The sequence below is a fragment of the Belonocnema kinseyi genome, chromosome 9 (genome assembly GCF_010883055.1).
Source record: "Belonocnema kinseyi isolate 2016_QV_RU_SX_M_011 chromosome 9, B_treatae_v1, whole genome shotgun sequence".
In the NCBI taxonomy this organism is placed as follows: Eukaryota; Metazoa; Arthropoda; class Insecta; order Hymenoptera; family Cynipidae; genus Belonocnema; species Belonocnema kinseyi.
Window position 1 is genome coordinate 8,751,147 of NC_046665.1, and position 13,139 is coordinate 8,764,285.

Genomic DNA, 13,139 nt, shown 5'->3' on the forward strand with positions numbered 1-13,139 from the left:
AAAGCATATATATATATATATATATATATATACCTTTAAGTTTTAGAACTCGATCGCAAAAAGAAATAATTACCTCATATGTGTACTAATTTGCCAAAGAACATTATTTTTTAGAGATAGAAACTGTAGTCTTCAAACGTAGAACAGTCTTATGTTTATAAGAAATATTTAAAATTGTAAAGCTTAATCTTACACCTTTAATAACATTATCTCGGTTTAGGTTTCATAACTCAAGCACATAGAAGCAATAATTAGAATATATTTGTACAAAGTACCAGATCGCTTTTCAAGATAGGAACTATATAGTCTTAATACGTAGAACAGCCTTATTTTTATGATGAAATTTTTAAAACTGTATCCATTTTTAAACTCTGTATCAAATATTCGAAAATATTTTTGCGTTTAAAATACTACTTCTAAATATTAATATAGCCTAACAGGTAAAACATTCTTATGTTTATAATGAACCTTTTAAAACCATAAAATTCCAAAAACAAATTTTTATTTGTAATTCTCATAAATTTCCGAAGAGCATATTCATCAAAGAAATTCTCGGTCATATTCCCGTGCTCCCGGACATATTCTCGGTCACATTACGTCTTTAGAACGTTAAGGTTATTAAAAACATTTATTTTTAAATATGGGTAAGAGAATATTTATCCCCAGACTGACACTTGATCAGCTGGTCCATATGATACAGGGCCTTAAAATCATATATTTAATACTCCTATATTGCTAACCGCTGTGGAAATTTGACTATTTGATTTCGTTGTTTTATTCACTTATTACATTGAAGCAATTGTTAAATTAAAATATTAGTCATTTGCATGTGTGCGTCCACGTCAGAAAAAAGCTATTCAATTATCAATTTAATTTAGATTAAATTAGATTTTCAAATCACAGAGTCCCTTCACTTTATCCTGCATCTGATTCAGAATCACTCCCTATTGAAAAATACGATTTCGCATACGACGTCATTAATGACATCGTATACGAAGCCGTAATTTGGGATAGTATACGATAACATATACGATTTTGTTTACGATGTCGTATACGATGTTGGTTACGACTTGCATTAATTTATTAATTAATGACATTTAGTTAATGTAAATATTTAATTGATAAGAAACTTGAGGGTAATTATCAGCGCCGGATTAACATTTTTCGGGGCCTGGGGCTAAACCTCGAAGAAGCCCTCTTAAGGGCAGAGAAGATCCCAATTTTCGTGAACTTTATTAATTTTCTCAGGGGTCAGGGGCCCCTCGACCCCCTGGGGCCTGGGGCACTAGCCCCACCGTGCCCCTTGGTAAATCCAGCGCTGGTAATTATAGAATCGGATGACTGCACCACTTTTACCAGGGTGGTTTGAATTTCATGATAAGCAAAAAATGAAAAAGTTGTCTACATAACAAAGGCTAAAATTAATAAGTGGAAAATAATAATTTCATTTTTAATACATGTGTATCAAAGAAGCACATTTATTGAGCAACTTCAGGTATGTACATGTATGTTTAAATAATAGTTTTTTAAAGAGAAACAAAGACTGCAGAAATCGTCACATAAATTAATTTAATACTATACTCTCGTGAGGTATATTAAACTTATCAGATTTCTACTTCACCTTTTTTATGGATATTCCCAATTCCACACAAAATCAGATATGGAGCTGCAGACTTGGGAAAGTTAAAAAAGGGACTAATGATAGTGTATAAATTAATACATTTTTTGACAATAGAACAAAATTTGTCGGAAATTTTTTTTGTGATGGTAAGAATTCAGTAGCACATACACGTACCTTAGTCAATTTTCTTTACTTTCATAAATCTTCAGGTCGGTATCTCATTACGTGCAGTATTGGTATGGTCCTAAAAATGGTCGGTAAGGTAGAAATCAGTTAAGTGTCATAGGCCCTTTATAACAAGAAAGCAAATCTAATGCGGCATCAAATTAATATCCTTATTTTTAAAGCAATAAAACAATTTTATAAAAATATATTACGAAAAAAATATAATTTCGATGTTTTTAAGATATGTTACTTACTATTTTTTTGGTCGATCCAGCGTGAATGGAAAACCCAAACGTTTAGTCCACTGAATTTAAAATGCAATCTGAACTATCCATTGAAATTGTCCATCCAATTACAACAACCCCTTAGAAGGATTATTAAAGTTTGCACCAATTAAATCCTACTTAAAATATTTTCGAAAAATAGAGGCCAGGATAGCATGTGAGAAAAACTTCCACTCTCTACATGCTTTATAAAAGTGATTGGAAACATTTGAACTTCGCTGAATTAAAGTATGAAATCTCTTTAAAATCAGATCAAGAGCACAGTAACATATGTACTAGTTCTTCAATTGTCATAAAAAATGTGGCCAATTTAAGAACTACTAAATATTTTATTAGAAACTTGGTCTAATTTTAGTCAGAAAATTTCAGACTTAGGGTTTGCAAAATTTTAATTTTTTTATTCACTTTTTTTTTAAATGCAAAAAGTAAAGGTAAGAATCTAAAATTGGTTAAAAACGGAAAATAGGTCGATTTTTCTTACATGTTTTCTTTGACCCTATTAATCGGAAATGCTTTAAGTGGGATTCAATCTATGCGTAATTTTGAAAAGGTTTCTAATTTTTTTCGAAATATTTACCCGATTCTCGCGGTGTCATTCACAAAATACGTAATACACTTTTCAGGAATTTCTTACCCCCCCCCCCTCCCGCGTGATTCTTTTTCCATTGTGTTTAGCATGGAGAGTGATCCTTCGGCAGACCCCCACCCACCCCTAAATGTATCACGTATTTCGTGAATGACCCCTACCTTATCGATGTTGTTTTTTCAATAACTCACATTCACATTGATTAGCATATGAATTTCAAAACTTTAAAAAACAAATAGAAAGCACTAAGGAACTTTTTCATGATCCTACATTTCTGAAATTACAGAAAAAATTCAACAATTTTTCAAAGTTGAAGTTTTTCGTAGTTCTAAATATTTAGGATCATATAAAAGTTAATTAGTGCCATATAATTAATTTAATTTTTCTACTTAGTTAAGTTTTCTACTTAATATCCCAAATCGTGTGGATGTAAGTAGTTTCGCAAAAAATGTCTATAAAGTTATAAAGTATTGTTTGGTATAATATTACAATTGATAAGTATTGACGGATAAGTACTTCATACATATTAAATGATTCTGTAAAAATAAAATTAGAGGTTTCAGTTTGAAAACAGAAAGTAAACATTTAACAGATTACTGCTGACAGACAAAACAATAAAATGAAAAATGATCGCACTACATACTTTTTACTAAATCGTATTTTGTCGGCGTTAGTTCCTTTTTGGACGTATCCTCAGGATAATTTTCCTTATTAGAATCCCTCAAATATCTCTTTATCAGAGTTTTTCGACCCCAAATTACTTCTACCAAGTCTCGCACGTACTTGGAATCATTTTTTCTAAGCATCGTCTCCCAGACATCGATATGTACATATATACCTAGTGGGCACAAAATTTGACGACGTCTTTACGACATCGTTACATCTTTACGACAATTTTGCGACATCCTATGTCCATGTCGTTAAGGTGTCTTTACGATATCGTAAATAAGTCGTATGATCTGACGATGTCTTTGCGATATCGCAAACACCAAAACGACATGGACATAGGATGTCCTAAAGTTGTCGTAACGATGTCGTAAAGACGTCGTTAAACTTTGTGCCCACTGGGTATTTTCCCCCAGATAAATCTATTTAAGGCACACCATAATTTTAATATATAAATTGATATCTGTTATAAAATACTATATTATTGTAATCAATTAAACCTATTGTCAATAAAATAAAATGTATTTCTTTTTAAAGTGATTACTATGATAAAATCAAAATATTTTGGCTGGTAAGTAAAACAGCAAATACATGAGTGCTACATTCAGCAAAGAACAACAAAATTATCTGTATTGTTTTCTATTGATAATATTTGTAAATTGTTTATTTCAAATTGGAAGACGTTTTTACATTCAATTATGGAATTTTATAAACAACAAAATCTGCAATTATTTTGAAATGCTCGAAATAAAAAAAGGAAAAGCTTTTTTCGAAGTACCTTTATTTTCAACATTCATACAAAATGCTGAATTTTCAATTTTTCCCTTTTATAAGTTTTAATTAAAAATTAAAATTGAAATAACAGCATTTTGAATAACATAATTAGCCATTTTAAATTCCATAATTTTAAATGATTTCAATTACAATTCTTAATTCAATTCTTGGTAAATAAAAATTGAGCCACCTGAGCCCACCAACTCTTTGACGGAACATTTTATGTGGACGGCGGCTCAGTTTTATCAGTTTTAAATTAAGTTTGCATTCCTTTATTTTCTAACGTTCCCTAATCAAACTTTGCGTTCTTAATGTTTACCATTAAATATTACTTCATTTTAAAACTTTTTTTTAATAATTCGATTTCTAATATTTATTGTTGAAACACTTTTAATTTTAAATGGTGAAAATGATAGTAAATTTATTTCTAGACCTTAAAAAAGAAGTTTGTTTGATCAATTTCAAGTTTTTAATTACAAATAATACAATCGTACTTCCATTGTATTTTAAACGATCATTATTGAATATAAATCTCTATTACTTAACAAATGATACCAGTCGAATTCATTTGCATTATATCCGAAATATTGTGCTTTTTGCTTACTCATAGAGGAAGCTTTCTAATAGGAACAATTTAAAAAAAATGAAATTGATTTAATTAAATGTTCCTCAATTAAGAAGTGTATAATACAGTAGTCTTATTTTTACCAGTAATATTTTAAAGCTGACCAAACAATGTTTAAAAATATTTATTAACTTTTTTTTAGCAAAATACAATAACATTTTGAAAATGTGTTTTTTATAGTAGAACTTTCTTCCTCGACATAATTCAATGTTCTTGTAAGAGTATATAATTACTTGGTTGAAAATGGATCGATTGACCTATAATATTAATACATTTCATAATTTTCTAGCACAAATTATCCCATTAACACTATTTGAAGTATATTCCAGACTAGAAAAGATTCTTTGATTCGAGAACAATCGATTGACTTGTAGTATTTATCCATCGTATTCAAGAGTACAGAAGTTATGATCATGCATATAATTTTAAAAATCGGTTGTAAACAGGAAAAAGCAATGTGTTCATGAAATAAGCCCCATGTAATTGTCAATACAAATAAAAAGGAAGCACCCGAGATCGAATTCACAGCTAATTTCCAAATTTGACTAAATCTGAAACTGTTTATGGTTTAGAACGTTTTCCATTCAATAGAGTTTATAAATATACTTCAAAAAATTTTTAACGCTCTCAATTCGAAATTATTCATTATTTTGTCTAACACTTTTTAAGCTCTTCATATCTTAAAATGTAACTAACTAACTAACTAACTAACTAACTAACTAACTGCTCCTTAAAAAACATATTTAAAAAGTGACTTTAGAGATAGATCTGTTAAGAGTATAATGTGGAAACCCCTAAAAAATGTAGTAATACATACTTTATCGGCATCCGCATTATATTCTTCAATCGATGGGAGTCTTCTTTGTGCTAAATAAGGCATTGAATGTCATCATTTGTCATCATTGTCATCATTGTCATCATCAATTGTCATCATTGAATGTCTCAATTGTCCTAGTAGTCTATCTCAGAGAAGTTCTGATCAGTAACTGCTCAGTTTTAGAGTTTCTACAACTAGAAACGTGTGTCGGCAGTACTTGTTTACTAGTTTCTCTAGAAGAAGTGCTGATCAGTAATTACTCAGTTCCAAAAGTTCTAGTACTAGAATCACATCTCGACATCAGTTCTCTTCTGGAGGGTAGTGTGTTTTCATGCATTACCCTTGTAGGAGTAGATTTAGGTTCCTCAGTACTTCCGTTTGAAGGGTAAGAATTCAGTAAGAAAATAAGATTAGTAAGAATATAAGAGTAGCAAGAAAAAAAGGTTATTTCAAAAGTGTATACCATCATAAATCAAATCTTCGAAAACTTCTTTATCATCAATAATAAGCGTATCGTTCGAATGCAATTCTCCCAACTCATCAATCCCTAATAATAAGGAAATACATTACCACATAGAAACTTTATTGAATTCATATATGAAGAATAGTTTTAAGTAGCCACATACCATGGTTCTTATTAGATGCGTTGCATTTATCACTGTCCGGGCTATCAATAATGTTTCTTCGGTTTTTCAGTAAATTGAAGTGCCTAGACAGAATTTTTTCGCTTTCATACTCCTTTGCCTCTTTTGCTGGGAACTCAAGCTTTCTCCTAATAGACTACGAAAGTATATAAAGTTGTGTAATAAAAATAATAGTAATCAATAGAACAATAAACAACAATAATAATCTAAATATAATAATAATCTTTTTTAGTAAACCAAAATTTTTTATACTTAATAGTATATTGGGTGACGAGGGTGGAAAGGCGACGATTTCACGAGTGTAAATCTTTGCCTCGACCCGTCATGCATACAATTTTTCATCATACCGATAATCGAAATTCGACTTGAGATGCCTGAGGGGCGGGCCGACAATAAAGTTTTTCACTTTAGGCAAAAAAGTGACAGATCTTTATTGCCTAGGGTAGAAAACTCGATTTACGACCCGCTCCAACGGCATCGAAAGTTGAATTTTCGATTGAGATTCGATGAAAAAAACTTTTTATACATGAATAGGAAACATTATATCGAAGTATTTTAATTTCACTGCAGTTATGAACAATAGTGTGGCTCTAAACGAATTTTTACAAACAGAAAATTAGAAGAATGTCAACGTATTTTCGCCCACCCAATTCCCAGTTATTTCGCTGTTGTAAATATAAAATCTTACCAGAACCACTAATAAAATGCATTCGACATTTAAGGTTTTCCTAAGTGTAATTTTATCATTTTCTTCGGCACATTCATGAAAACCGCTGGTGTTCGAGCATGTGAAGCAGGCTGTACGTTGAGGCTTGATGACTAGGGAAAAAAACTGGGATGAAAGCTTAAAAACAGGGGGAAAAACTCTAAACGTGCTGCTCTATAGCGCAGAATTTCAGCAGCCATCTATCTATATTAGCTTCCGTCTGTATCAGCAGCCTCCTAGTATCGCTTCAAAAAACGCGAAAATCCGCGTATTTCGAACATGTTTCTAAGAAAATTTCGTGTACGTTAACCTTTTAACGGGCGCGCCCTGTAATTTCCCGTGAGGGAGCGTGCGTTGTAAATTTTACGTAATTCAGGTTTATCCAAGTTAACGAAAGAATTCCATGTGAAACGGACACAAAATTTTTAATCTGAAAACAGAAGTCCCGGTTCACATTCCTAAAATCCCAGGTTATGTTCAAAACCTATCAATAATATTGAGCAACCCCTCAAATTCACCCCTATCACTTTTCACGAAAAAATTCCGAAATGTCCTCATGTAAAACAGCCGTATAATTAAAAAAAATATATATTATCAACCGCCACCTTTACAAAACCCCATATTATGTTTCCAATCCCACAATAATATTCCACAATCCCCAAAAACAACCCCTAATTTATTTAGCGTACTCGTCCGCCATATTGGATCCGCCATTTTGTTTTCTAAATTGTTGATATCGAATTCGTATTCAGCAACCCAAAAAAACCCCGAGTAACATAATTTGGCCCATTTTATACTTTTGGCCAGCCTTTAGCGATTCGGTCCCACTGTGAAACAATATACATGTGGAAAAAATCAGATAAAATAGTACAAGATACGTAATATACTCACACATAAAGATGCTTATAACAAACAATTCTTTGCAAAATCGTCTGCTTATAATTCAGAAAGAGATTGATCTTGGAATAGATGGAAGCTCAGCGCATAATAATAAGTGGTTCATGTAGGAGAGTGGTATTTGGGCAATTGTTGTAAATTTTACGACAGCGCGCCCGCTGGAAGGTTAAGTGAGGGATGTGTTGTTTGTCTCGCGCGTTTTTGAAGAACGAGTCGTAGGGCGAGGGACGTCCCTGGCTCGCTACACAATATAATATTATTTTACGCCTCTAATATCAGCGATTAATGAATGATTAATTATTATTGAAGATCTACTACAAAAAATATTTTTAATCTATTATGGTTGTTAAGTCATAATTACATGTGTTTCTAACACAAATAATGTAAAATTCGTAAGTATTAAAATGAATAATTTTTATCATGGATTTTTGTAATAACTCCTAAATTATTATTCAATAATTGATCGCTTGTACCGAAGAAATCTACATTTTGTTAAAAATTTTTTGAAATCTTGACCAGTTTTAAATTACTTATGAATCTTTTCAAAACTTCTAAATATTTCTTAAACTTACTCGAAATTGTTAAAAAGCGTTGTTATATTACAAAATTGATAAATTTGCTTTTAAAATATTTGATATTTATTCTTAAAATTGTAGGAAATATTTTAAAATGTTTAAAATTAATTTTTCAAAATGAAAAATCATTTGAAATTTGTCTATGAATCTTAAAAAATTGTATTCTCTTTTAATTTTTAAAAATTCTTAAAATGTTACTGAGTTTTGTTTGAAAATATTTAAAAATCCAAAATTTGTTGAAATTTTTTCAAATTAAAATTTTTTTAAACTTTTAGAAACTTCTAACACCCAAATTATATTTTAAATGATTCGAATTTTTTCTTAAACTAAAAAAAGCTGCATAAACTTATGAACCGTATAATTATCTTTTTAAATTATTCGCATCTTTCCTACATAATTGTAGGAATTCTACAAAACTAGAAATGTTGCCTTAATATCTTCCGGGTCATTTTTGGACATTTTTTATATCTTTTCAAATGTTTTGAAATATTCTCTTAAAATTATTGTTTCTAAATACATTTTTTTTTATTTTCCCAGAAATATGAATAACATTTTTTTATTCTTTGACGACCTTTCAGGATTATTAAAAAGCTTCTTTTCTCGGAATTTTCCAAAATCTATATTTAAAAAAATTATTTAAAATCTTTTCAGGTATTAAGATGTTTTTAAAACTTTTTTAAGTGTTTCGAAATAATTAAGTTTGCCAACGATTTTAAGATCCTGGAAAATTGAAAAAATGATCTTAAAATCTTCCAGATTCTTTTTCAACAAATTTTGAAATCTTCAAAGCTTAAAATGAATCCCTTATGATGAAACCTATAATACGAAAAATTTTCCAGAAATATAATTGTCCGTATCTTATTGTCGGTATCTCTTTAAAAGTGTGGAAAGGTTTACATGTTAATTATAGTGTGGTAGAAAAATATAAAGAACAGAATGACTTTCCATTACTGAAAATTATTTCACAATTAAAATGTGCTCTTTTTCTATAATATTTAAAAGCATTCATAAATAAAATTACTTATTAGGAAAGTTTGATATAGAGAATTTATCGTGAAGAAATTTTGTAATATTTAATGATAGGTAAGAAAATAAACACAGCCAATAAAAGTCATTTATACGCAGTATCGCAACCAATCAAATTTTCGACAACAATGTATTCGCATTTCCCAAAACTTAACATTTTATTCCCGGCTCGAATATGTATTTCTCGGTTTTCTTGGTTTTATTATATTTCTCGGATATTTACAGCTTACTAAACACTCCGACTGGGTACCACTGAAAGGTTTCATGGTGAGTTAAATATGGCCCATCTGTCCCACATGACCCAAATTATGATTAAGATTTTCTGAGTCTCAAAAAACTATCCGGCATTGAAAAAGTATCTAAATAAAAGATTAGAAGGTTTAAGGAATTAAAATGATAAAATATCGATGTAATTTCGTTCATTGCCTTATGAATTTCTAAAGTCATCACTTACTTAAAAAAAATTATTTCAACAATAGTTTTTGTAACTGAATTTCTTACTGTCACTTCTTACTAATTGTTAATGAATTGTTGCATTGTATGAAAGCATTACTTTTTCAGGGAAAACATTCCCTACAAATCTACTGCTTCTGATTTAAAAAAAAATTTGTTATTTGAGATGTGTTTAAAAAATTTGACTTAAAAAAAATAGTTTCAACGTCTTAGCCATAAATGTATTTACTTTCAAAGTTAAAAACAGTTTAGCTGTAGAGAATGTATTCCCCAAAAAAATAAGGCATCATTTATTACAATTTTAACATTCTTCCAAAAATTGGTAAAAAGGGATCGTAAGAAAGTTTTAATTGCAAAAAAATATGTTACAATAAATATTTGTTGTAAGTTTAAAAATTTTCTGAATGAAAATAATGTTTTTACTTGAAATTACATCATCAGTAATATTATTTTGATTCCTGAAATGAGAGAAAAATAATTTGTTCAGAAATCTCATTTTTAGCATGGGAACTACCTTTACTATATAATTTATTTATTTGGCGGCAACTATAGTATTCAAGTGAATATAAATACACCTGTTTTCAAAATGCAGATGGAAAGCATTGCATATTTTATAACTGATATTATTTCACAAATTTGGTTCACATTATATGCTTAAGGGATCAGTCTACTTTGGACGCTCCAAAAAAAGAGTATTTTCGCAATTTTTTTTTATAAATCTATAAAAGATAGTAATATAAACTTCTTGGGTTTGATAAATAAAGTTATAAAATAAAAAAAAACTTTCTCCATTTTTATAAATATTGAAACACAAAAACTGCAGTTTAACGTAACGCCTCGAAAATGGATAGGTTAGGTAGCTCCATCATAATTCAAGAACGGCTTGTCCAAAACAAGAAAATAAAAGAGCTTTAGAATCAGTATAACACCAGCTACAAAATAGCTCTCGTGTTTAAAATTTTGACATAAAATAAAAAAATGGCGAATAAAAAACGAAAGATTTTAAAAACACGGGTTTTTCGCTGTTTTTTGCAACAAGAATATAGTAAAAATTTAAATTTTAAAACTACTGAAGTTCATCTTGGTGCAAAGTATGTCTACAAAAAACGCGTTTAAAGTTTTTTAAGGTGAATAAGAGGCAGATGGTTAAAGGCAGGGGATTCAAAACCCGTAGAAAGTGATGTTCAGGTAAAATAAAAATATAGTTAGAGTGCTCGGATTTTCATAAAATTTTTACACAATATTTCTGAATATATATTTTTTCAAATAATGTAACTAAATCAAAAAAATTTAATTTCAAAGTACACTAACTCCTTAAATGTGCTATTTAATTTAAGGATCTATCTTTTAGTGATTTCAATAATTTTACACTTAAATTTGAATGAAATATGCCTTTTTTAATTTAGAAGCAATTTAACACTTTTAGTATTGTTTTAATTTAAATTTTACTCAAATTCTCAAATACTCCATAAGAATTTTATTTTTTTAGTCTGTGTTAATAAACCGTTAAAAAATTTTTTTGAATGGCTGTCTTACACGTGAAAAAATACTAGCTGTTGAAAAAAATTTTCAACAGGAAAAATACCTTCATAGAGTATATAGTTCTTATTTGTCTACTTTTATAGAATGCATACTATTCATTGTAAAAAAAATGTTATCTGTTATGAAAAACTCAGGCGTGAAAGGGCTAAATGTTGTTTATTAATCTATTTATTATGTATATATCTTACTTGTTTATGCTTTAGCTTTTTACGCCTTCCTTTCACTTTTTTGTGCCGTTCACTAGATGAGAAGTTCGAAGAGAAGCTAATGTTGCGTTTATTAGGTAATTTGAGATGTTTCTCATTCTCCTGTCGTAGAATGTCGTCTTCGCTTTCTGAAAAGGAACGGTTTAAAAAAAACTTTTTCCCCTTCTATTTGTTCTAGCTCAGAATTTTAATTATTTTAAAAAATTCCCTGTACCAAATTAAAAGCATACATTTTTTTTAAATTCCCACTTTCAAGTCAGAAGCATAAGTCTTTTCGAGTATTTCCTGCTCTAAGTAAAAATTTAAATCTCATGAAAAATTCATTACCGCTAAGTCAAAATTATAATTTTTCTCAAAAACTAAATGTTTAAATTCAGAATTATGCTTCCTTAAGCTTCTCTTTTAAATCCAGTTCTAGCCTAGAATTGTAATATTGTGTTTGAAAATCCATTCAAACAACTAAAAATGACTATTCTCCAAATTTTTTTGCTCAAAGTCAGAACTATAATAAATTAAAAAAATTATTCAGAATTACGCAAATATCTCATTCAAAGCCTTCTGTCCAATTCCCGATGTTACAATTTCAGATAAATCATTTTAATTGTTCGTTTCCTGATTGATAACACTGAGTTATAAAATGTCAAGAAAATTGAATAAAATTTCCGATAATTTCCAGGTGAACAAGATTTTCAGCCTTTTTCGGTTTCTCGGAAAATTCATTTTTTTGGTTAAATTTAACCATTCTTGAGCTGACCTGAGGAGAATTGGTTCACATTGCATACACAATAAATGTCACTACATTATCAAACATGAAGAATTAATATTTAAAAATTTAAGTATTAATATGTTTAATAATAAAAGAAGAATTTGCTTTATGTGTCAAATATTCAAACTTTAACTTACCTCCTAAAATAATAATGAATGCATTGAGCAACATGTCATTTTTTCCTTTGTCATCGTTTAAACAACACTTTATACTTATGGTTTCTAATGAAGTCATTTTTAGTTTGCGGGAGATGATTTTGAATACAGTTTGTAGACACTATTTTCTCAATTCCATTGGCAAACATCACGTATGAATGAGTTAGAGAAATATCTGCCATTGTAACAGTATGTTTCAATTTTTTCATATAAATTTCTTTCAACCAAACATCTTTACAAGGCTACTGGCATTCTCGCACAAACACTGTCTCGCACGTTTTCGCAAGCTCTCGGGACTTCCCTGTCTTCGATCAGTGTCCCCAGCCTTGGGAACTTTTTCAACTGCGCTTGCGCTGCGCCGTCAACCCAATTGGTCACTGTTAGCTGGCTGATTTTGAATTATGCAAATATTCAGATTTAATATTCATAATAAATAATGATTGAGAAATGCCAAATACAATTTTCCTAATCCTAAAATAAGATTTCGAAGTGACAGAGACAAAAAATTAGATTTTAATTAAAAAGAGGTTGTGAATCTTGCGTTAAGAGAAATACATCATTTTTGTCTGTCCCAATGATTAAGGCCATGTGATGGGCGGGTCGCGTGGCCAGATTCCTAGCATACCGAAAT

At 29.7% G+C, this 13,139-nt stretch overlaps 1 protein-coding gene across 2 annotated transcripts; it reads right to left on the minus strand.

The window, feature by feature from the left end:
- Window positions 1-1,869: 1,869 nt before the first annotated feature.
- On the minus strand, window positions 1,870-12,730 carry LOC117180270. 2 transcript variants are annotated; one of them, XM_033372674.1, is made up of 6 exons: window positions 12,491-12,730; window positions 11,570-11,715; window positions 6,165-6,318; window positions 6,002-6,085; window positions 5,539-5,909; window positions 1,870-2,039 (listed from the first exon to the last, which is right to left on the minus strand). In XM_033372674.1, the coding sequence occupies exons 1-5, from the start codon at window positions 12,585-12,587 to the stop codon at window positions 5,875-5,877; spliced, it is 516 nt and encodes a 171-aa protein (XP_033228565.1). In that variant the 5' UTR covers window positions 12,588-12,730; the 3' UTR covers window positions 1,870-2,039; window positions 5,539-5,874. The 2 variants fall into 2 exon arrangements, with proteins under 2 accessions (XP_033228565.1, XP_033228564.1); XM_033372673.1 differs by lacking the exon at window positions 1,870-2,039 and adding an exon at window positions 4,922-4,978.
- Between the last annotated feature and the right edge of the window lie 409 nt (window positions 12,731-13,139).